Genomic DNA, 23,510 nt, shown 5'->3' with positions numbered 1-23,510 from the left:
TAAATGCCATGGGCCGGAAACAATCAAGTTGGCGTACTTAAGTGGATTCATAGGCTTAATAAACCGTGGTCATCCACAATTTGAAAAAAAGCGCGTTTTCGAAAAGCTGCTATAGGTAAGGCGAAAGTACATTTACATATTTGTATAATTTTACAACGATAGTTATCGACACCTGTTAAACAATCGTCTGGCAGCCCTGGTGTTTTGTTTTTGTCCAGGATCGTTATTGTTTTTATCAGTTCGGGTTTCTTATCTGTAAAATATTGTAAAGATTTTAGTTGGCTACCAAAGAACCGGAACCGGCAGCACGATGAATACCCTAAGGCGCCTGGACCGCCTGATCGCTCCCACCGTCTGCCGCAGTGCCGCCATTTCCACCAGCCTGTGGCCACACCGCTGGATGAGCCAGTCAACCACGATCTCCCCAGGAAGTCCCAGCAGCAAATCGACTGTGAACGCGGCCGAGGTGCGCGGCGTGGCTCAGATCCTGCGCCAGCAAAAGGGAAACCTGGGACAGCCCACCAGCGTCTCGCATCCACATCTTATCCAGCCGGACGAGCTGGTTCCGGGCGTGGAGCTGACCGAGATCAAGGAACGCCGTTCGCAGCTGATGCAAAACATCCGCGCCTATGCACGCAGCTTCGGCGGTGAGTTCAATGGGCACTCGAGCACCTGTCACATGGTGAGGATCTGCAGGCTACATAGAGAAACACAATCTATAAACTTGAATCTCTTACAGCTCGTTCTGGGCGCCGCCTCCAAGAAGTATATGAGCGGCAAGATCCCGTACGTGTTCCGCCAGAACTCGGATTTCTACTACCTAACTGGCTGCCTAGAGCCGGACGCCGTGCTACTGCTGACCATCGACGAGGCCCAGAACGTGCAGTCCGAGCTGTTTATGCGTCCCAAGGACCCGCATGCCGAGTTGTGGGATGGTCCGCGCACTGGGCCCGAGCTGGCGGTGCCGCTCTTCGGAGTCACTGAGGCCCATCCGCTTTCCCAGCTGGAGGCGGTGCTGGCCAAGCGCGCAGGCGCCCTAAAACCACACATCTGGTTCGACCAGAAGAGCACCGACCTGCCATCCCTAGCGGAGAACATGATGCGATTGAGCGGCGATCAGCACCGTCCGCTGCTGCCGGCCTACACTTTCCTAGAAGCCATGCGCCTGCTCAAGTCCCGCGACGAGATGCAGCTAATGCGGCGCACCTGCGACATAGCCTCACGCTCGTTCAACGAAGTGATGGCCGAGACGCGGCCAGGTCAGTCGGAGCACCATCTGTTCGCCGCGATTGACTACAAGTGCCGCATGCGCAACGCCAGCTACCTGGCCTACCCGCCGGTGGTGGCTGCCGGTCAGAACGCCACGGTGATCCACTACGTGGCCAACAGCCAGTTGTTGGGGCAGCACGATCTGGTGCTGATGGACGCCGGCTGCGAGTATGGCGGCTACACCAGCGACATCACACGCACCTGGCCGGCGAGTGGGCTTTTCACGGAGCCGCAGCGCACACTGTACGACATGCTGCACCAGCTGCAGGGGGAGATTATTGGCAACGTGATGAAGCCAGGCGGCGAGACGCTCGATCAGCTGTTCGAGACCACCTGCTACAAGCTGGGCAAGTACTTGCAGGAGATCGGGCTGGTGGGCAAGTCGTTCAGCGAGTACAAGGAACTGGTCAGCCAGGGCTACCGCTTCTGTCCGCACCACGTCTCCCACTACCTTGGCATGGACGTGCACGACACGCCGCACGTGCCACGCAACACGCGCATCGTGCCCGGCATGGTCTTCACCATTGAGCCGGGCATCTACATTGGCCAGGATTGCGGCGACGTGCCGCCCGAGTTCCGAGGCATCGGCATCCGCATCGAAGACGATCTGCTCATCAACGAGAACGGCCACGTGGAGGTTCTAACTGAGGCGTGCGTCAAGGATCCACGCGCCCTGCAGGAGCTTTGCAAACAGCAGCAGAGGAAACCCGGCGCCTCATCCGCGGAGACGTTTTAAGAGCTCAAAACGAAAACCAAATTCCTAGTCATAAGCCTTTCATTCTCCCGACAACCTAAAGCGCTGATTTAGGTCCTAAAGTAAAGGCAGATGGTGTATTTATAAATGCACACATGGCAAATACATTTTAAATTCTGTCCCCCGCCGTTGAATTATCTTTCTCATGTGCGGATTACAGATTGCATATTACATATTACAGATTACCCATTACCGATCACAGCTTGGCGAACACTGGCTTATCGTCCTTCGTCAACTGGGCGGCCACAGCCTGGGCGAAGTCCTCCGACAGCAGGTTGAGCTTGTTCAGCAGGAGCTGCAAGGTGTGAGGCGTGGTTAGCTCGTGCAAATTGGTCGAGAAATTGGGATACCCACAATGTGATCCAAGCCCTCTTGATTGGTGTGCTCCAGGGAGTAGACGAGGCTCTCCTTGGTTGTCTTCACGGCGACGGGACTCTTGCTGGCGATGAGCTCGGCCACGGCCAGGGCTCCGGTCAGCAGGGACTCCTTGTCTGGGAAGAGGCGACTCACCAGGCCCGAGGAGTGGGCCTCGGCGGCCTCGAATTTGCGCCCAGTGAAGCACAGCTCGCGGGCGAGGGACTGACTGCCCACTGCCTTGGGCAGACGCTGCAGGGTGCCCACGTCGGCGGCCATGCCGATGTCCACCTCTTTGACCTGGAAGAAGGCGTCCTCGGTGCAGTAGCGAATGTCGGCGGCGGTAATCAGATCCACGCCGGCGCCGATGCACGCCTTGTGCACCGCCGTGATGACCGGCTTGGGGCAGTGCTCCAGGCTGCTGATCGAGTCCTGGTACACCTTGATCATGCGCTCCATGATGACGCCCTTGCGGGCGTAGTCATCGGTCTCGGCCAGCGTTTGGCCCAGGTTCATCATGTCGTTGAGGTCAATGCCGGCGGTGAAGTGCTTTCCAGCGGCAGACAGAACGATAGCCCGGCAGTCGGGATTAGTGGCCAGTCCGTCGAAGCACTCCTTGATCTCTCTGGAAATGGGTAACGCAGTTTTGTTAGCAGTCTGCGGAACCGGAAACGGGAAGCTATTGGATAACCCACAGCCACATCTGCTTGCTGATGGCGTTGAACTTGCTGGGCCGATGGAGCTCCACATGAAAGACGAACGGCTTGGGCGAACTGACGGCCAGCGTCTTGAAATGGCCGGTGGGTCCGGATTCCGGTAGGGCGGAAAGGTTTCTCTGCATCTGGAGAGATCCGATGGCTGGCGGAAAGTGCAATTGATTGGACTTTTAATACGATGCTGGAGACAAAGGTTCATTCACCGGTGTTCGGACTTTGAACCGAACCCAAATTTCAAACGCATAAGACTGGATGTCGGATTATGGAAGCCACCGGTACTTACCCGTGGGCTTGGGCGCCAGTTTCATCAGAGTGTTCAGGCGGGAGAGCGACATAATAAGACTTCTTTTCACTTAAAGCAACTGGTTTCAAATCAAATCCACTTGTTGCGGCAGCGAAATTTGTTTTGTTTGTCTATCGATACGCGGCAGTGCTGCCACCCGGCAGGAATATTCAAAATAAGGCGGGCTCTCGGCTTATCAAAGCTTTTAGTTATATTTCGCTAGCAGATTTTCCATGGCGATCAGGCTGTATAACGACATAGTTGTTGCAATAAATGGGTTCTAGGTAAAATGCAGTCGTTGCGGCAGAAATTTGTTAGGCTACTATATCAATACGGTGTTGTGCAGCCACCCGGCTGGGGAATTCGAACTTATAAGGATGTGCGTCAAATTCGCGCCAATGAGTTAGCAGCGATGGCGGAACGGTGGAATTTGGAGCTTGGAAATGTTTTTAGTTATTTATTTTTTCGTTGCTTAGAGGTGAATTCCAAATAATATAAATGCAAACATCTTCAGAAAAGAAATATCCAACTATCTATGTAGGACTTAAGTTTATAGGACTCAAGAAAGTATATAAAATGCGCAATTGAAAAATCGGCTCACCACTCTTTGGAGAATATTTCCACTCGCAGAGCGCGTTCCAAAATGCACGCTAGGCCATCTTAAAGGATATTTCTTAAGGTGAATTTCATGAAGAACTTATGCACAGTTTTTGAGTGGAGTAACAGTGGATCCAGCTATGAACCACCCCATACCAGAAATAGCCCTTGAAATTCATTTTTGCTTGTGCTTGTTCACAGATCGTGTTGCGAAATGCCGTGCATATAGACTTGTGTAAGCCTAATTAAGTAATGATCCTGGAAAAATGCAGTGTGAGGAGTTTAAAGCCTCCTGGAATTCACCTCTAAATAACGAAAAAATTTATATATAAATAAAAAAAAAAACCATAATATATAAAGAAAAATACCAAGTTCCAAATTCTACCGTTCCGCCATCGCCGCTAACTCATCGACGCTACCTTGACACATAAATTAAATTGCCTTGAACATATATCGTCCCAGCTTCCATCACTTCTCGAAGTTATCGAAAGTTTGAGTTCTGTTGGTCAGAAAGTCAGAAAGTCAGAAAGGTGCCAAGTCTCGAAGCGGCAGCACACAGCTCGGAGAAGAAATTTTCGGAATAAAAAAATACGTTGTACAAGTTTAAAAAATAGTTCACCCAAACCCATTTAACAAAATCCAAAGCATAAAGCAGTGAATAGTGCCATTTATCAAAATTTACCACAAAACAACAAGTTTTGGAATTCCATGCTGTTTCGGTAAGTTTTTATAGTGAATTACCATTGTGCAAAGAATTGAAACACAAATATATATACTTGAAAAGGAATTAAATAAAACCTATACACACACTTTGAAAAAAAGGACCGCGACTTCCATTCAATTCCCATTTGCCGCGAGTTGCGCCAATTTTTGAAGGGAATTCTTAGAAATAGAAATAAAGCCGAGCGTTTGACGCTTGCCAACTTTGAAAGTAGGCTTGCCTCTAAACAATGACAATCAGAAAATCATAAAGGTGCAGAATCTCGAAGCAGCAGCACACAGCTCAGAAAAAAAATATTTTCGGAAGAAAAAAAAGTAATCTTAACAAGTTTTAAAAATAACTCCACACCAAACCCATTTAACCAAATCCAAAGTATAAAGCGAATAGTGCCAATAAAGTGAATAGTGCCAATTTACCACGCAAAGAACAAGCTTGGAAATTCCACGCTGTTTTGGTAAGTTTTCATATTGAATTAGCATTGTGCACAGAAAACACAAATAAATGTACTTGAAAAGGAATTAAATGGAACCTATACACACACTTTGAAAAAAAGGACTGCAACTTCCATTCAATTCGCATTTGCCGCGAGTGGCGCCAATTTAGAAGGGAATTCGTAGAAATAGAAATAAAGCCGAGCGTTTGACGCTTGTCAACTCTGACAGTAGGGTTGCCTTTAAACTTTTTTCCAACTGTTTACTTATTTGTGCATGAATATGCGTTCAATTTGCACACGTGCCACGTTTTTGTTATGCTAGCCCAATATACATATATTAATCATTGAGAAATAGTGAAGTAGGGAATATAGTAACGTTGAAAGGGATGTAGCAGGCAAAAGAAGAGTTTCCGACCCCAGAAACCTTACAAACTATATGCATGTATATTCTTGATCATTGGCTAAATAAAATACACGTGTTGTTAGTTTCTTTCTTCGTGTTAAGTAACACGTACTTCACTTGTCAACGAATCCTAACTGGCAAATTTTGTTCAGATGAGACTTTCAGAAACGCATTAAGAGTTTAAAAGAATTCATTGCGCCGCCGACTTCTCATTGCATACAAATGCATTCAATTGCCGCGCGCTCTACAGCACTCGCCGTTCTACTTGGAAATTGCCATTTCTCTCGCACCAGCTGAGTAACGAGTATATAACAGCTGGTTTTATTTTGTGATATTTATATATTTATTTTTGAGATTGTTCCCTGATTTTTTATTTTGTTCCAATTTAGCTACGCCCATTCTCTTCGGACTTCCCAGTGCAATAAATTGAAAAGATCCTTTTTCACATCAGGGTTGCTTTGGAAAATATGTATGTACAAGCTAAATAGTCAACTATTAAGATTAATATTTTTTCAGAACAGCAGTTTTCGGCAATTCGTGCCAACATAAATAAAATCAAATCAATTCGCGGCGATCTGGCATCTCTGTCTGCAGGGCTACTCCGATAAACCGACGTTCATTGCGCGCGAAAACAGTCAGTTGTTTTAGTTGAGGGATTGGTCACCGGAAACGCAGCCATGGTGCTAACCTGCGTGCTGTGCCGCAGCAGCGAGCAGGACGAGCTGATCTTCGGCACTGTGCACGTGGATGGCAAGATGATGGTGCACCGCAACTGCTTGGTAAGTAATGCTTGGTGTTCGGGCGGGTTGCCGCGTCCAGGAAACTCCTTCACAAGCCGACCTTCTCACTGCCCTCGTTCTCCCTTCCTCCGGCAGTACCTCAGCTCGAATCTTATCCAGCGCGGCGACAGCAACTTGGACATCATGAACTTCCGCAAGCAGGACATCGAAGCGGAGGCCGAGCGCTGCCGTTCGCTTAAGTGCTGCTATTGCCGCCGCTTGGGCGCCAATATTGTGTGCTGCAAGTCGGGATGCCGTCGCACCTTCCATACCAAGTGCGGCGCCGATAATCTGGCCCAGAACCAGTTCTGCCACACGTACAAGTCGTTCTGCCATCAGCATGTGCCGGTGCTTCGCCACCGTCCGGCGTACAAGAAGGACGAGAAATGTCTCATATGCTTGGATGACCTGATTGCCAAGGGCGAGCGCTTCAGCGTGGTGAGCTGCCTATTCGCGCCGTGCTGCCGCAATGGATGGTTCCACCGCAGATGCCTGCAGGGCTACGCCAACTCGTCCGGCTACTTCTTCAAGTGCCCGCTGTGCAACAACATTGAAATGTTCCGCAGGGTGGTATATATGGGCATCGCCGTGCTGAACCAGTAAGTTAAAACCTACTACAATTGGAGCAACAAAGCCCAACTAAGCAGTACTTGTCTTCCGCAGAGACCCCTCCTGGGAGACTGAGCCGGGCGCCTTTGCTGAGCAGTTCCGCCGCGATCTCATTTGCACGGCCACGTTTTGCAATGTGGTGTCTGGTCACAACGACATTCCCGCCATGCTGTTGTATTGCACCTCATGTGGCGCCAATCCGTCGCACCTCATTTGCACGCTGATGGACTACGATACCTACGTCTGCGAGGTTTGCTCAGCCGTCACCCCGGAGGCAGTGCCCGTTCCCGAAGTGGACGCCGACTCAATGGACGAGAACAGCTTTTTACATCCTGTGTGGCCAATAGGACCCGCAATCGCTTGACCGGCCACATGGCCACCCGCAAGGGGTAGGAGAACAGATGGCATTACGATTGATGACACTCGCACAAACCCATGTACACAACAAGATCAATAAGGATTTACTCTGAGTGGGCAGGATACCTAGAGGGACTAGGAGTTATCCTGTTCCACATTCAATTTACACAGTATCAATATGAATATATCCTGAGTGGGCAGGATACCTGCAGGGACTAGGAGCACAGCAGACATCACGACACATAACACTCGCACATTCCATGTACACATCAGTATATCGATATTGATGTCTTCTGTGCGGCCAGTTTACCTGCAGGGATAAGAACGGATGACACTACGACAGATCACACTCGAGCATAGCATGTACACATCAGTATCAATATGAATGTATCCTGAGTGGGCAGGATACCTGCGCAGGGACTAGGAGAACAGATGACACACACATAACACTCGCACTTTCCATGAACCATCGCATCACATCGACTAGGCTGTGGACCAAATTCGTGCGTTTGGTTCGCACCTGCTATTCTCATTGTAGCTTTAATTTTCAGCCTTTTGTACATACAGAATCCCATTAAATTCCTGTTCTCCTAGCGGCATTCGCTAATAAGTTGCATTTACTAATTATTTGTTTCGTAAGTAAGCTAAGTAAGTGCTCCTTTGCACATGTATATATAACTTGTTTACATGTTTTTACTTTAAGTAGTTGTACACATTATTTTCCCTCATATGACTTTCTTTTAGCAACTCGCAGTGCCTACACAGTATTTCAAGTATTCTAAGCATTACATTAGTGTGACTAGCGATCTAAGAATCCCTGACCAGTGACTGAACGCTTTCATAATACACCTGAGGACCACCGAGCTTAGTATATATCTCCTGTTGGATTGGATCGTCTTCATTTTTGATGATCTTAATGTGGAAAAAACTGTCCATTACTTTTACATCCTACGATTTGTATTATTAATTCGTTGATAAAGCGCATTATTGCTTATACAAGTTTTAATTTTTCGTTTTGCAAATGGTGGGTGGGGGAGTTCTAACTTATTTGAAAAAGTTATATATGTTTTACTATTTATGGTTGTATTTGGATGTTGAAAAAAACTTCTCAAAAATTGTACAATACGAATACTCATAGAAGAGAAAGGTGTATTTTTTGTTTGCTTCCTTTTGTATCATTAATATGGGGTTTATTATGTAAAATTACATAAACTGGAAGATGGCCAATTTATAATTGATCGAAGTTTTTAAAAAATCGCGCCATTCTTCATAAATAAGTGCTGGGTATGGCCCACAGCTTATAAAAAGGTGGCAACGTCAGCAACCCGTTAGACGGCCACTTGCGATAGTCTTCTGTAAATATATCGATACATATTGATATTTTTTGAGCTTGCACATCGGGAATCGTAGTTAAAAAATTGTATACTATAAATTTATTTAACTAAATTTATGTACATAACGTATATTTAGTTAGAGAAAAATTCGACGTTATGCTCCGGTTAAATGAATCGATGGTTGTGGGGTACTATCTATCCTAAAGTATCGATAAGCATAAACATCGCATTTGGTTCCGTCTCTAGTGTGGGTGCGTTAGCAATAGTTTATCCAGAATATGAATTAAGCAGAATTAATCCGGAACGCCGACGCCCACAAATTCCCACAAATCGTCGTCCTTTCAGCGCTGCAAGAGCAACCCGGAAGCTGGAAAGTTCGAGACCGCCAAGAAGCCCAATATAAATTCAACAGTCAGCCAGAGCTTCACTCCTGTGTGTGTGTGCGTGCGTGCGTATGTGTTCGTGTGTTGTGTCTGTGCTGCAGTGTTGGAGAGAGCGAGACGCACGATTGCGAGGGAGTCGAGCTTTGCGAAAATTTGCCAGCCTATATTGAAGTATTTTCGGCACCAAATCGCCGTCTAATCCGCCAGCAAGCCATTGGATCTGATGGAAATGAGCCTGCCGCTCGAATTCTCTTCGCAAATCCGCTGATAAAGCAAAAGCTACAACTGCACCAGTAGAGCCAAAAAAAGTGAAAACACACCTAATCAAAGGAAATTAAATAACAAGGCGGCGGCAACAACACTTACATAAATTAACTTGCAACGCAACAATACTAATAACTATAGCTTATCACACAGCAACAAAAACATCATCAGCAGCAACAACAACAGACCAGCAGCCAGAAAGAACAACAGCTTATCTGAGATATTCAGCCGGCTGCACTAGTGCGAGCGAGAGGGCCGTAGCTTGGGGCGAAAGGGAGGGCGCTTCCGAAAGAGAGCGAAAGAGAGAGAGAGCGAGTGAGCGCAGGGAGTGTGCTCCTGTGTGTGTGCGTGTGGGAGCAGGCAGCAGAAAAAAAGAAAACAAAAGTATATTTTGCATTGTTCGACGCGCCTAACTGTAAATATAAAAGCACTTGCAAAAACAAGGAAAAACACAGAAAAACAGCGAAAAAACGACGAAAAATGGCACGCGGCTTCGATCATCTGTTCAAGTTGCTAATAATCGGCGATAGCGGTGAGTTTCCCAGGCTTTCCCGGTTCCCACAGACCAGGTGCTTAAAAATAGCTAGCATCGCGTTGAAAATAGCAGGTGTAAATTGCAGTTTGTCCCCGATTCCTGGCCAAAAATGCAGTTGTGTCTCCACTTCCCTTTCGCATTACTGCATCTTGCTACCATTTATGTGTGTTACATTTGAAATGCTCACGCCAACATGGCGTATGAGTAATGTTGTTTTCAGTTTCCATAATACTTTCAACATTCGTCAGCTTCTTGTTTCTATACTCAATGTGTTAGGCATAGTCAACATGTGTTTGGTTGTACTAATTTTATGTACATATTTAATCTTAAATGCATAAGCACTTTATATCAGTCCTGTCCTCCTCCTAACGTAGCTATCTACATATTCATTTGGCCGTATTTCGAGCTTGTGCCAAAAGAAAGGTTGTCTGGTCCGCGGATCAGCAGTGTGATGCGGGCAAAACCAGGCTCATGACTAATGGTGACGCACTGGCAGGATATACAGCTTGATATGCGAGCAGCAGACCTGCTGCGGCGGTAACCGGAGCAGGAGAACACTCCCCGCTCCACAGCAATGTCATATGCCGAATGGGCCACTTGTGTGTGTAGTAAAGATATCACATGATTGTAATACGAATCCCATTCCATCTTTCCATCTGATCCCCTGCAGGCGTGGGCAAGTCGTCGCTGCTCATCCGGTTCTCGGACGACACATTCTCGGGCAGTTACATCACCACCATCGGCGTGGACTTTAAGATCCGCACCGTGGACATCGAGGGCATGCGCGTAAAGCTGCAGATCTGGGACACGGCCGGGCAGGAGCGCTTCCGGACGATCACCAGCACCTACTACCGCGGCACCCACGGCGTCATCGTCGTCTACGACGTCACGAACGGCGAATCCTTCGCGAACGTCCGCCGCTGGCTAGAGGAGATCCAGAACAACTGCGACGTGGTTAAAAAAGTATTAGGTGAGCCTATACCGTATTGCGCATAGAATTGGTTGAAGTACTTGTTGGCTATGCCAAGCGGAGCTTAATTAGTGGGCAACTTACATTAGCGATATATGCTCACGTTTCGATTCCTCCAACAGTGGGCAACAAGAACGACGATCCGGACAGGAAGGTGGTCATTACCGAGGACGCGCAGCGGTTTGCGAAACAAATGGACATCGAGCTGTTCGAGACATCCGCCAAAGACAACATAAACGTGGAGAACATGTTCTTGTCGATCACGCGGCAGGTGCTCGACCACAAGCTGCGCACCTCCCCCAACGAGCAGCAGAAGGACACGCTGCATCTGAAGCCCAATCCCAAGGGCAGCAAGGGTGGGAAGTGCTGCAGGTGAAAGCGGCTCCGGCAGAGGAGCTGGCATTGCAACTGGACCGACGGCGGCGGCGGCGGGACGGGAATCGGAACTGAAATTAGGACCAGGACCTGGATCAACTCCGGGGGCGGACGGAATCGTTGTGGGGGCGCGTAGTTTGTAGGGTTCTTGGCGTACGATGCGGCACACACACTCACTCACATAGACATAGCTAACACCACCAAACAACCAACAACAAGAAACCACACAAAACAAACAATACGAGACAACAAAACAAACAACACTCACCACCCACTAGAGACAACAATTTTTTTTGTTTTGTTTTTTTTCCTCCTGAGTTTTATTCGGAATAATGCCAGATAGCCGTAAATTAAAGTGTAAAAGTGTAAAGCGCAATTAAATGTATTTAGCAATTTATATACATATTAATATATACATACATAAACAAAATTGAAACAAATCGCATATTTATATACAAGAATATATTTATATTTCAAACGGAAAATTGTATTTACAATAACAAGAGCGACCGCAGGAACAGGCACGAGGACGCAAACGCCTCGCTCGCTAGCTAAGCTACGAAACACATTTATAGAAATATAGAAATATAGAAATATATAAATATATACATAGATATACATATGTAGGGAGATAACACATCAAATTATGGCTTCCGATCGCGACTCTCCACTTTTCACACTCCTCCCATAGTTTTAAAATTTAAAAACGGAAGCTCTGATCTGTCGACTGACTATCAATCGCTAAAGACACGTTTTGAATGAATCCGGACATTTTATTAGCTTGGAGTGATGCTTTTAAACATTTTGTTGCACTAGAAACTGCCTTACTTGTTAAGATTTCATTTGGTATTATTGCCGTCATTCCGTGATTGATTCAACAGGATAAAGTAAAGAACTTCAGGGACTGTTTCCAATTCATTTCAATTTGTTTGCTTACAATGAAAAACCCGGAACTGCCAGTAAACATGATTTGGAATGCAAATTTTCGAAAGATAAATAAAGTTTGTATTTATTCGAAACCGGGGAACCAATACTCCAATACTCAGATATTACTTATGTACCCTCATCGGATAGAATAAAGATTGATCTTTGGAAAAACACGATTTCTTGCGCTCGGACTGTAATTCATATCCATGTTTAATATGCCGAAGATGTAGCCACTTTTCATTTAAGTCCTCAGGATTTTAAATTATTTTAAATATTAAATAAATTTGCAAACACGTTTGTTATTTATGGTAAGCGTCCCGATCTTCAAATTTTTGCCAGCTTTTAAAAGTAGTTGCATACTTTTCGGCGACTCTATGAAAAGAGTGAATGTATAACGTAGTAACGAAGCGCACTAGTATTTATATTTATTCTGGAGCATCTCAGCGGAATTTCAGTTTCTTATCTAATTCAGAATGTACATTTTGTGGGAACCATATTTCCTATTAATTGGTTAGTTTTGGATAAAAAAAACCATAGATTTATTTTAAATTCCACACTAATCGATTTCGGTTCTAGGCACATAACTCCGAGTATATTTATATGTAAACCTTGAGCTATACCCAAAATTCAAAGACATGCTATGGCGTTTGAATACCAAAAAGAACATCCTAGTTATGGGTTGGGTTGAAAAAAGCTTTCAGAAAGTCAGGCAAACTCATACTATGCACGAATATGAAACCTATATTTCATACCAACCAAAAGAAAACAATATATATGTATATATTTATCGATAAAAATAAAGAAGGCAATTTGATTTTATAAAATGTTTGGTCTTTTGCGTTTAGCCGTTAAGATTTTGGGTTGGATTTCGGTACTAAGACAATGTTATATAATCTGTATACCTTTAAAATAGAATTTTGTTCCTTCTGCAGTATTTGAAAACAATTTGCTTAATTTTTTTATGATGTATGCAGTTTTTTGTTGTGCACGTAGTTTTGTGGCCAGAGTAGTGACTTGGATCCCAGTAAAACAGCAAATTGTTATTATTATTATTTACTGGTATTATTTATTGTTTTTCAACGCATTTTTAATCGCTTCTATTGGGGAGAGCACGAGATTAGGGCAACGACTAGTACGGGAAGTGGGCAGATAGACTGGTGCGGATTGGGATGGGGATTGGCTGGGCTGGGATGGTGACTGGTTTGGCAGGCAGTGCGGCTCCGGGACTGCACGACGCCCATCCCGCCTCAGTGGTACTTGGCCACGGGGAAGGTGCGCGTCTGGCGACAGGACACCAGGGCGTCGCCCGACTGTCCCTGTGGACAGCGGCAGACCGCCAGGTGGGCCTTGGGCTCGCAGCTGGCTCCAGTGGCACACTTGCCGATGCAGGGATCGATGCACTGGTAGTTGATGCAGGCGCGATGGTCGGGGCACTCGTTGTTGCTCAGGCACTCACCCTGTGGACGAGGGTAGGTAGGTTAGTACAGTAGTTATGCCCCATTATCTTATCTTATCAAGAACTCTATTTTAAATCGAAATACGGACGAAATTTCGACATATTTGCCTTTTTCACTTAAAGGAGCATTCGTCACTAGCTTGTAAGCTCTTTTTTGGTATAATCAATAAGTAGAAACAGCAGAAAGAATACTATGATTAGGATCACAGGTAGCGTTGTTGCCCAATCCGTATGATTGCCTATGATTGATGATTTGGCCAGTGACTCACCCGGGTGCAGTGGCTCAGCGGATTGCCGGTGTGGCCGGGCAGGCAGTTGCAGACGGGCCGCTCGCGACCGGTGTTGTCGTGTCCGGGCACGCAGATGGCATTGGTGCCGCACGGATTGGGGTCGCAGAGGTCCTCCTTGGTGAAGGGGCGGCAGCGCACGAAGGGGTCGCCGGTCATGTCGCGGGGGCAGCTGCAGACGGGGGTGAGGCCGCGCAGGTTGCAGTCGGCGCCGATGCCGCAGGCACCCTCGCAGGTGTTCTTGCAGATGCCGTAGAAGCAGGCGGGTCGTCCGGCCGGGCAGTCGGCATCGCCGTAGCACTCCGGGCGGCACTCCGTGTACGGGCTGCCAATGTAGCCCTTGGGGCACTCGCAGACCGCCCGGTGATTGCTGACCGTCCGGCAGGTGGCGCCAGTGCCGCACTGCCCGCAGGCCGGCACGCACTTGAAGTCGCTGGAGCACATGTCCCGGCTGCTGCAGTCGCCATCGTGGTCGCACTCGTGGCGACAGCCGCTCAGCGGATTGCCGACGTAGCCGTGGACGCAGGAGCAGGTGGGCACGCCGTTGATGATCTCGCACTTGGTGTTCACGCCGCACGGACTGGGATGGCACTGCTCCTCTGCGGAGTGGGAACAGAGATTAAAGTGTGGAGAGGGACGTGCACAGGGGTGCCGTAGAATCGCCCACCCAGCTGTCCGAAAGTATATTTTGAATGATAGATTCAGATTCACTACACTGCATAGTTTCGGCTTTCTCACTTGGAACTATCAGTCCATGTCCATTGGGATGGTGGTACAATAAAATCAACAATTATGCCATGTATTGCCAAGTTCAAGTGTCGATTTAGTTGACTCCACGAAAAGTTCCCATTCACCTTTCACCTTTCACCATCGATGGGGGTTGTGACCCCTGTCAACAGCCGCTGTTGCTGCCCCATTTTTGATTTATGCCGGGGTCATATGACTTGTGTTCCGGTCAAATCGGGAAAATACCTCCAGTGGAGCCCATAATTGGGGGCCGGCCACTCAAAGCGGGCAAATGGAAAATCATATTCAAATAGCCGGCGCTCATTTATGCGCATATTTTTGGTTTTTACCCATATTTTCTTTTATTTTGGCGCCAATTGTTGTTACTCGTCCTTCAAGATGATGATGATGATGATGATGATGATGATGATGGTGGTGGTGCGGTGAGCAAGTCAAGAAATTAGTTTGCGTTGTTTTCCGTTCCGATGGCCAAAGTTTCGCCATTATCAGGCCTTTTCTCTCACATTTCCTTTTGACATCATTTGCGAGAAGCTCCAGCAACTTTTCCGCGCCCGGAAAATGTATTGTAATGAAATGTGGAGTTTGTTTCGAAAATCGATTGCAAAACGTCCTTTGCAACGAAAGTGGAAAATGCTCGTCGGCGACATTAAATCGATGTATTGGTAGATTGTCCTTCTAACTACATCTAACCAAATAGTTATTTTTATTATTGTGGAATTAAATGAATGCACTTCATTTGTATTCCTGCACGGAGTCTTTAAGGCAAATGTCCGTGAATGTTCTCAGATGGTCTGCAGCACGCCCAAAGGGAATTGCAACTGCATCTGCTCCCCAGGAACATGAATGGAAAAGAATCCGGAGTCCTTGGGGCGGCAGCAGGGAACATGGTGCATGGAGCAGGGAGCAGGGAATCCGAGCTCCTTACACTCCCCGTAGACTGTTCGTTTGCAATTATTGTTTCCAAGTCAGTTGCTAATTGGAAATGCAAATAAATATTGTATTTCAATGGGAATTGCACGCAAACGGAGGCCGGAGTAAAGGCAACACAGAAGGGGATTTAAGTGAAATCAAGAATATATATATATGTATATGTGGAGGCCCAGTTAAGATGCAGAAATCGGAAAAGGGCGGGAAATGCCAGACCCTTGGACTCGACTCGAATCCCGAATGAGCAACCAACGGAGAAATGCAATTTATTGACGCCGGACAGCAATTGAAATTGGTTTCGAACCGACTTTATTTTAAGGAAATTCAAGCCAAAGATAATATTTAGCAGCTCAAGATTGGCGTTAAAAGTTAAGGGATACAGTAGATTCGTTGAGGAGTATGTAACAGTACATACTTTCCGGGTTAGAATCGCTCGTTGATTGCCCTTTTGACCATGTCCGTTTGTCTGTCCGTTTCTCTGTCCGTTTGTCTGTCCGTTTCTCTGTCCGTTTGTCTGTCCGTTTCTCTGTCCGTTTCTCTGTCCGTATAGAAGCCAGAATGTTGATAACAAACAAGCAGGTCCTAGTGACTCACACTTATGGAAAAGGTTTCAATTATGTGTTAATTATTATCTTGTCTTAATTATTTGTATCTTAATTATTTATCTTGTCAATATTTATAGTTCAGAATTTCCCAGCAGGAACAATTTTAAGTAATGACGAAACTTGCTTTGCCACTATTTATAGCAAGTTCCGAAATGTTACTATTTCCATTTATATCGGATAAATATTCAAGCCGAACAAATTACGTTCATTGTTCCAGTTTGTCGTTAAAGAGATAATGTTTTTCAATCAGTTTCTTGCAGTGTAGCGTAGCCCCCTGGTGGATCAAGTTGTCGTCTCCCAGCGAAATTCCCAAGCCACTCGGCCGACCTGTGCTACCTGAATTCGCTGGCCGACCTGCGCAGCTTATGACCATAATCGGATGTTGACTGGGGCCACCTTTCGGTTCCGTCGGATTCCAGCTCTACTACGCTCGAATACGGATACTCGTTGGCCCTGGGAGCTCGCCCACTGCGTCCTTGATCTTGACAACTGCGAAGCGGAATGCTCTGCTAATTACCATAAAATTACAAAGGCCCCAAGTGCGATTCTGGCCGAATGTTGGGCGTTGGCCGCTGGCTTTGGATTATTATTATTATTATTATTATTATTATTATAATTCTCATTACCATTGAGCGCAAAATGTTATGCAAGCAAGGCAAACCCACACGCTGCCCAGAGGCCCAGCCCCTCGTTTTTGCCCATACCACTACATTTGGCCAAATTTGGCGATGCCAGTTGGATTTGCGACGTCATCTTGCCACGTATTTAGCACCTCTTTGGGCAGAAAGGGATTCGCGAGTGGGCTAATTAATCGATCCATGTCTATATCGATGCATTTCCGGAACAGTCAGTCAGTCGTATGCCCACCTTGCATGAACGCGATAAATATAAAACATTATAAACAACATGAGTTGTTTAAAAATTGTTTACAAATATGTCGCGATCTATTGTTTAGTTTGGAATTTATCTATACGATCAGGCTTTGCAAAATGCGAATTTCCAAGTGCATTCGTGTATCCTCAATAAAATTCCACTCCTCTTGGTTCATCTCATTGTTATGTAACTTAGTAAAGAAACCTGTTTGCCCTGATTTTATTCAAGTGGTCAAGGCTTATTTCTGGGCTTGGTTTCCACATTCACACTATGTACGTACATATATGACCCCTTGCATCTTTCAGCTACCTAAATGTTTAACCAGCTAAAGATACTAATTCATATATTCTTAGTACATAATGAGTGTAAAGAGAACTGAGAACTTTTAACTAATTTGATCATCTAATCGGGGAAGGGCTTTAAGTTGACCCTTACTACCATAAGTAGTGCATTTCTCCAGTTTCCAAATTAATTAATTAGTACCTCGTGAAACGAAATACACAATGGCAGCGGATTGATTTCGACTGACATGGGAGCTGTGGAGCGAACGATTCTTATGACACCCCGCATTTTAATCGATTTTCCGCTCTGCCACGCCCACCCCGCGCCATGTGGGGGCGGCTGTGGAGGTCAGGCACTTACCCGGATCGTTGAGGTGGCAGGCGTGGTAGGGGTCGCCATTGTAGCCGGCGGGGCAGCTGCACACGGCCACGTGGTTGCGGGCCTGGAAAGAGCGAGCGAAGGAGGCGGCGAGTGCCGTTGGTCAGAATGCGAGGGAATGCGGCAGAAGGTGGAGGTGTGCTGGGGACATAAAAGTCCCTCTGGCGGTGGCGGCACTTACGTCACAATTGGAGCCAATGCCGCAGGCACCCACGCAGGGATTAACGCAGCGATTGTCCTTGCACTGCAGGTTGCCGCGGCAGTCGACGTTGTCCAGGCACTCGCCGCGATTGCAGTGGGTGAGCGGATTACCGCTGAATCCGGGCGGGCACGAGCAGACGGGCCGTCCTCCGGAGGCCTCCTGGCACACGGCGTTCACGCCGCACGGGCTCCCGCTGCATCCGCTGCCGTAGGACTGCGCTGTGTGGGCGAGAGGAGAGGAGAGAGGCACTGGCGGTGAGGTGATGCACTGGTGCGCAGGTGAACTTGTGTCTCAATCTAAACTCTAATGCTACGCTACTACGAGTATGTACAATATATATTCGGTTAGGGGTTAGGGGTTAGGGGTTAGCTACTGCAGATACATTTGAGGGGCGGGGTCAAGGGTCAGGGGTCAGGGTTCAGGGGTCAGGGTGCTGGCGACGGTGCTCTCCTCCCATGTACATCGTGCTGGTGCGGTAAGACTACGAATACGCGATACTAATAGGCAAGCTGTGTAAATACCACGTGTGTAGACCGGATCTCTATAGACAACCCGCTGCAGGGATCGCCCATCGCCGTAGGTGTAGTAAGTGCGGTACGTGCAGTTCACGCAGCGCTTCCCCAGCTTTTTACCTGCGGCCAGTTGGGGCAAGGACGCGATGGCCACCGCCACCAGGGCCACGACCAGGAGCTGCTGCTGCTGCAAGAGAAGGATCAGCGGCGGTTAGTGCTTGAATCAAATTCAATACAATACCGATTTAAGATGAATGTAATGTGAATATATTTGAATACTAACTTGAGGTAACTCTAAAAAAGAAGTATCTACACATTTAATTCAAGAGTTCTTATTAGGAACGAAACTAAGTAAGATACAAAAGTAATTCATAGATAAATGATGACATATCTGCGTCTATTTGATCACATTCAATCGAAGAGCCAGTTGAATGAAATGAGTTGGAACTGAATTGGGATTCATTCACTAAAGTATTCATATGAACAAACAACTCAATCGAATCACGCCCCCTTTGCCGGTTTATGTGTCATCGCATTCGAGTTCTGAAAAAGCCCAATAAACATGGCAAATTCGATGATCCATCCGCTGTTTGGTGGCAAACAGTGGACTGGTCAGTGGGATTCTGGTGGCTGACAGTAACCCGACACCATGTTTGGGCTAGCCGGGCATGGAGACGAGACGATCGAGATGATGATATGGCTTTGCGCTCAAGGTGGCGAATGACACATGGGTGATAAACTTGTTGTCCGCTTCTTTGGAAGCTCCATTCGGGCTAAAAACAATTATTCAAATCGGCATACAATAAGAATATGCAAATGTGGGTCGGCTGCCTTTTCGAATTACTCTGAATGACCAATATGGTAGTCCATGTTCCGATCAACGAAGTTGTCGATCATCACGTAAATGGTTCGGATGGATCCACCACCGAGGGAGGAAATTGGATTTCTTTAGTCGCACATTTGGCAGGGTGACTTATAATCAGATTACATTGCGCCAGGGAAGTGAATAATATCCATATTTGGTCTATGTATTAAATAATTATTCTTGGGAAGTCGAGAACTAAATAGTTAACTATATTATGATATGAAACGATCGCTTCTATATTGAATTAGTTAATTAAAACGTAAAAAGTAAATCATATAAGATATCTTTTCCTAAATTTGAGTAATGAGCTAGAAAATATTAAGTGCTTCACTTAAGTGGGTAAAAAGGTAAGCAATTCAAATCTGTAGGACTTTTCCACTCTTCTGGTAATGGCAATTAAAATAACAAGCTATGCTGAAGTGGTAGAAACTAATTGGTTTGTGCTTTTGGCTTTGTGCACAAACAAATGAATAATGGGCTTGATGTTTACTTGGGCAGCTTAAAAAGCGTTGAGTGATTGATTGATCATCGCCAAAAAAATGGGAAGATAAAAGGCAGATCGAAGCCACTCAAATGAATAAACCGATCGTGGGCTTCAGAAACATTACGAGTATGTGGGAATATTTCTGGGTTCATTCGATGTATTTGCAAATCCATTCACTATTCATACTATTCATCTAGCCGGAAGTCAATAGCAAATAGCTAAGTTAAGTCCTTAGGTTGTGAAATGAATATTTCTGTCGTGTTTGCTTTAAGTACATCCATATTCCATTCACGTATCATTTACTGAATGCATATTTTATGTACTGCCTTTGTGCGTAACACAACACTCAAGTTTTCGCGATGAAGAAAATGGAGAGCAAATAAATGTTGAAGTTTAAATTTATGTACTCATTCGTGATTCAGATTCTTTCTTTCAATCGAACCCATATTTATTACTTTTAATAAATTGTTTATAAATTATCCAGCGTTGAAAGATTGCTTCAGAGTTTAGGTGATTGAAAAAAAATGTATATATTCCTTAAAGCACGTTTATATACATATAGACTTTGGCTTTTCCCACTGCAACTCACCATTTTTGGGGTTCAGTTCTTAGAAAACACTAGCACTACAGCAGATAAACAACGTAAAATAAAAAACAAAAAGTGTCAACTAATAAATGGTTGCGATTTCCACTTGGCACGCTTCGCTTTCAACTGAGTCGGCTTCTAGACGAGCTTGGGCTATTTATAAGGCCGCAGCTCTTAACTTGGCCGAGAAACAGCTGAGCGACGTTGGCGTCATCTCTCAGCTGCTCCGCTCTGCTCTGATCTGCTCACCTTCCCTTCCCGACTTCCCGACTTGCCCGCCACCCCGCATCCATAACCCTTCCACTTACACAGTGAAAAAACTATAGTATATAACTAAATTATCTGGGTATATTACTCCTACTGGGTATGTAACAACCAAAAGTTGATGTAATTAACAAAATGAAGATCGGAATTCGTCTGCATAAGCTCGTTTTGCTAAACTAGAAACATTTCGAGTAACGAAAGCAGTACATCAAATCGTTGAAGTAGTTCATTTAGTTATTTATATTTGTCAGTTGGAAAACAATTTTTTCCAATGCACCAGCATTCTGTCTCATAACTCTGTTGACGAGCTCGTTTTGCTGTTGACTTTGTATTGCGCTGCTCGATTTTAGCTAAAAATCATTTCAGTCCAAATCGCTTCTCACACTGAGTCATTCGCACACATATTTGTTTGCCTGGGCAGCGGGCTATTAATAAACGCGTACTTGACGACTTTGCTTCGGATTGTTTTGGCCATGCCGGGGCTTTGATGGCCCGATTTCTGCGTGGGCCGCTGCATCCGAGTGCCGTGGGTCGAACTTGGCTGGGCTTCCTACTGAACCCGTCTCTGAACTTGGCTGAGAACGGAGAAATTGCCCACTTGACAATGGGCAGGTACGCGGATAATATGTTTCTAGAAGCATCCAAAGCTTTGGCATTTCAATTTACAAATCTATTATCCTGCCTAAGTAGAAGTGCCAAAATTTATAACGATTCTTCAAACAGAATGTATCTTATCCGCACCGGATGCCTATTACTACTAACTGGGCGAAATATGGTCATTTCGCTAAGGTTTTTTTCATTCCTTCTTAATTGGGCATAAGATATTTGCTGGATAATCGTATTACAAAGTTAATTAACTTCACGAATTTGCATATTTTTCAATCTGAAAGATGTCGGAAATCGAGCAGAACAAAAAATCACCCATTTCCGTTCAAGTAGTAAATATACATAAATTAAAGAAAATAAAATAAGAAAAAACCTTAGAGGCCTTAATTATTTTTTCGATTAGCTTGAGGTGTTCATAAACCAATTGGGTATTTCATTGAACATCTTCACCATCCCACTCTACCGTTTCTAAGTCCATTTTAATGCCTATTGAGTTTAGAATATATGAGCTTAGCCAGACCGGCTCCACTTTCATTCGATTTCAAAAAGAACGGATTAAATCCGAACGAATCTGCACTGGAATCGAGCCAATTAAAACGAGAATCTTGACTTCTGCTGGCTGCGTGGGCACTGGCTGGAATGAATAATAGAGATGCTTTGACCTATAGCCATAAGATAATGGCCATTTGGCAATTTGCAATCGACTACCATTTTCAAATGGAACGGCATCGTTGAATGGCATCGCTTAAGCCCCGCAAATCGAATCGATATGCGAATATTACAGATTAAACTGCAAATTGAAACGTACGCCAATTGGCCATAATTGAATGAGCATTCACCTGACGACCGCGACACTGGCACCTGTTCTTTTGGCCCATTTAATGATGCCATGATGCCGTCTTGGTCCACAAATCTCTGGGCCAACTTGGCTGCCCATGTTTTTTCTTCCTTTGTTTCCAACAGCCAGCCAAGGTCGCGCGACAGGTTGCCCTGATGGATCAGGTTGTCCGGGATCTGGATCCCAAACTCCCCTGCCTCCTCATAATTCATGCCGCCCAATATCAATCATATTCCATCATGGTGCCTTGTGTGTGTTTTCGTGGGGTCTATTCTACTCCGGACGGGTCATTCCCGGCAGATTGCCATTGACAAATGTTTCATAATCAATTTGGCATTATTAATTTGAATACACACCACCTGCGAGCCTCTCCATCCTCACTAAATCCCCCCCATCTGGATGGGATGGCTGTTGAGGTGAAGCTTGGCCAAACTAAAATGCGGTTAGTCGAAGGGGTTTGGCAGAAGTGATGGGTTTAATTAATTACCTAAAAAAAGTAACGCCTATTCAGTAGAGCCATTCATCAATAAATAGTATCTAATAAAGATCCGTACTATATATGGTATTTTTGATGACATGATTACGATTTTTTTTCGATTTCTTGTTCGATTATAGATATCTTAAATGATCTTATCCATTAATAAAGACAAATAAGATAATCGATAAAATAATAAGTATATGAATACTCTGCGTTGATTTTTTCCAAGAACTTTATAGAATGAAGTTATCATTTAAAGATTTATGCGCAAACTGCAGCCGAGCAACTAACGTTAACATCACTGAAACTGCCGAGTTTTCCTGTCCAGGACAACAGGACAGCCTGGTCCATCTACAACAAACGCCATTATAATGGCTCCTTACATTCATCGACTGCTTAATCGACCCATTCATACCAACCCCAACTATTCACAAGCACGAACACAACTACGGAAAACAACCAAAGCAAAGTTATAAACTACGGATCCGAACCTGATGAAAGGAATTTGCGGAGGCTACGGGAGGAAATTAGCTTAGCTGCGGCTGAAGCCATGTCAACCTGCTCAGATTCTCAGAACAACGACAACTTTGTTAACGACAATCCAAGCCCGGCAATAAAAAGAAAACGAAAACCCTACCGTTAAGCACATCCAACAGAACCAAAAGGCTACTTAAAGGCAAACTAGACCGAAACCAGATTTTTACCAGATCAAAACTAAAATCACTCTCATCTGCCAAACCTTTCCTTATCCTACAATTATCCTTATTTCGGAATAAATAACACTTCTAACTCCTAAACCATATATGACTGCTACAATTGAACATGAATGGATACCAGAACAACTACAGCGAATTACCAATGCTAATAAAACGAAACATCCCAAAAATTATCTCACTTCAAGAAACTTGAAAAAAAAAACAAGAGAGAATGCTATAGTCGAGTTCACCGACTATCAGATACCCGTTACTCAGCTAGTGGGAATGCGAACGCGAAAATTCATCATTTTTCTGGGATATCGATAGATATTGGGGAATAAAATGAGAGGAATTGTTTCAAA

The 23,510-nt window shown here is 45.4% G+C and overlaps 5 protein-coding genes across 10 annotated transcripts; 3 read left to right on the top strand and 2 right to left on the bottom strand.

Moving 5' to 3' along the window:
- Positions 1 to 191: 191 nt before the first annotated feature.
- LOC117148499 (xaa-Pro aminopeptidase 3) lies at positions 192 to 2,142 on the top strand. The gene is made up of 2 exons (XM_033315901.1): positions 192 to 682; positions 740 to 2,142. The coding sequence occupies exons 1-2, from the start codon at positions 311 to 313 to the stop codon at positions 2,003 to 2,005; spliced, it is 1,638 nt and encodes a 545-aa protein (XP_033171792.1). The 5' UTR covers positions 192 to 310; the 3' UTR covers positions 2,006 to 2,142.
- Positions 2,100 to 3,511, bottom strand: LOC117148502 (delta(3,5)-Delta(2,4)-dienoyl-CoA isomerase, mitochondrial). Its single transcript, XM_033315904.1, has 4 exons — positions 3,377 to 3,511; positions 3,073 to 3,235; positions 2,378 to 3,002; positions 2,100 to 2,318 (listed from the first exon to the last, which is right to left on the bottom strand). The coding sequence occupies exons 1-4, from the start codon at positions 3,426 to 3,428 to the stop codon at positions 2,220 to 2,222; spliced, it is 939 nt and encodes a 312-aa protein (XP_033171795.1). The 5' UTR covers positions 3,429 to 3,511; the 3' UTR covers positions 2,100 to 2,219.
- Positions 3,512 to 4,492: 981 nt separating this feature from the next.
- Positions 4,493 to 7,885, top strand: LOC117148194 (PHD finger protein 7). 5 transcript variants are annotated; one of them, XM_033315468.1, is made up of 5 exons: positions 4,493 to 4,692; positions 5,920 to 5,999; positions 6,055 to 6,309; positions 6,406 to 6,908; positions 6,973 to 7,885. In XM_033315468.1, the coding sequence occupies exons 3-5, from the start codon at positions 6,208 to 6,210 to the stop codon at positions 7,280 to 7,282; spliced, it is 915 nt and encodes a 304-aa protein (XP_033171359.1). In that variant the 5' UTR covers positions 4,493 to 4,692; positions 5,920 to 5,999; positions 6,055 to 6,207; the 3' UTR covers positions 7,283 to 7,885. The 5 variants fall into 5 exon arrangements, with proteins under 5 accessions (XP_033171359.1, XP_033171357.1, XP_033171355.1 ...); XM_033315466.1 differs by having other exon boundaries at positions 6,052 to 6,309; XM_033315464.1 differs by having other exon boundaries at positions 6,047 to 6,309.
- Positions 7,886 to 8,825: 940 nt separating this feature from the next.
- LOC117147523 (ras-related protein Rab-35) lies at positions 8,826 to 12,236 on the top strand. Its single transcript, XM_033314440.1, has 3 exons — positions 8,826 to 9,788; positions 10,462 to 10,761; positions 10,884 to 12,236. Exons 1-3 carry the CDS (start codon positions 9,737 to 9,739, stop codon positions 11,135 to 11,137), a joined length of 606 nt encoding a protein of 201 aa, XP_033170331.1. The 5' UTR covers positions 8,826 to 9,736; the 3' UTR covers positions 11,138 to 12,236.
- Positions 12,237 to 13,103: 867 nt separating this feature from the next.
- Positions 13,104 to 20,386, bottom strand: LOC117148031 (neurogenic locus notch homolog protein 1). 2 transcript variants are annotated; one of them, XM_033315205.1, is made up of 6 exons: positions 20,271 to 20,386; positions 18,342 to 18,519; positions 17,800 to 18,038; positions 17,601 to 17,682; positions 13,789 to 14,405; positions 13,104 to 13,520 (listed from the first exon to the last, which is right to left on the bottom strand). In XM_033315205.1, the coding sequence occupies exons 1-6, from the start codon at positions 20,271 to 20,273 to the stop codon at positions 13,311 to 13,313; spliced, it is 1,329 nt and encodes a 442-aa protein (XP_033171096.1). In that variant the 5' UTR covers positions 20,274 to 20,386; the 3' UTR covers positions 13,104 to 13,310. The 2 variants fall into 2 exon arrangements, with proteins under 2 accessions (XP_033171096.1, XP_033171097.1); XM_033315206.1 differs by having other exon boundaries at positions 18,453 to 18,519.
- Between the last annotated feature and the right edge of the window lie 3,124 nt (positions 20,387 to 23,510).

This window comes from Drosophila mauritiana, chromosome X, assembly GCF_004382145.1.
Source record: "Drosophila mauritiana strain mau12 chromosome X, ASM438214v1, whole genome shotgun sequence".
NCBI classification, from domain to species: Eukaryota; Metazoa; Arthropoda; class Insecta; order Diptera; family Drosophilidae; genus Drosophila; species Drosophila mauritiana.
The sequence above is the reverse complement of the archived record's forward strand: the minus strand, read 5'-3'. Positions and strand labels throughout refer to the sequence as shown.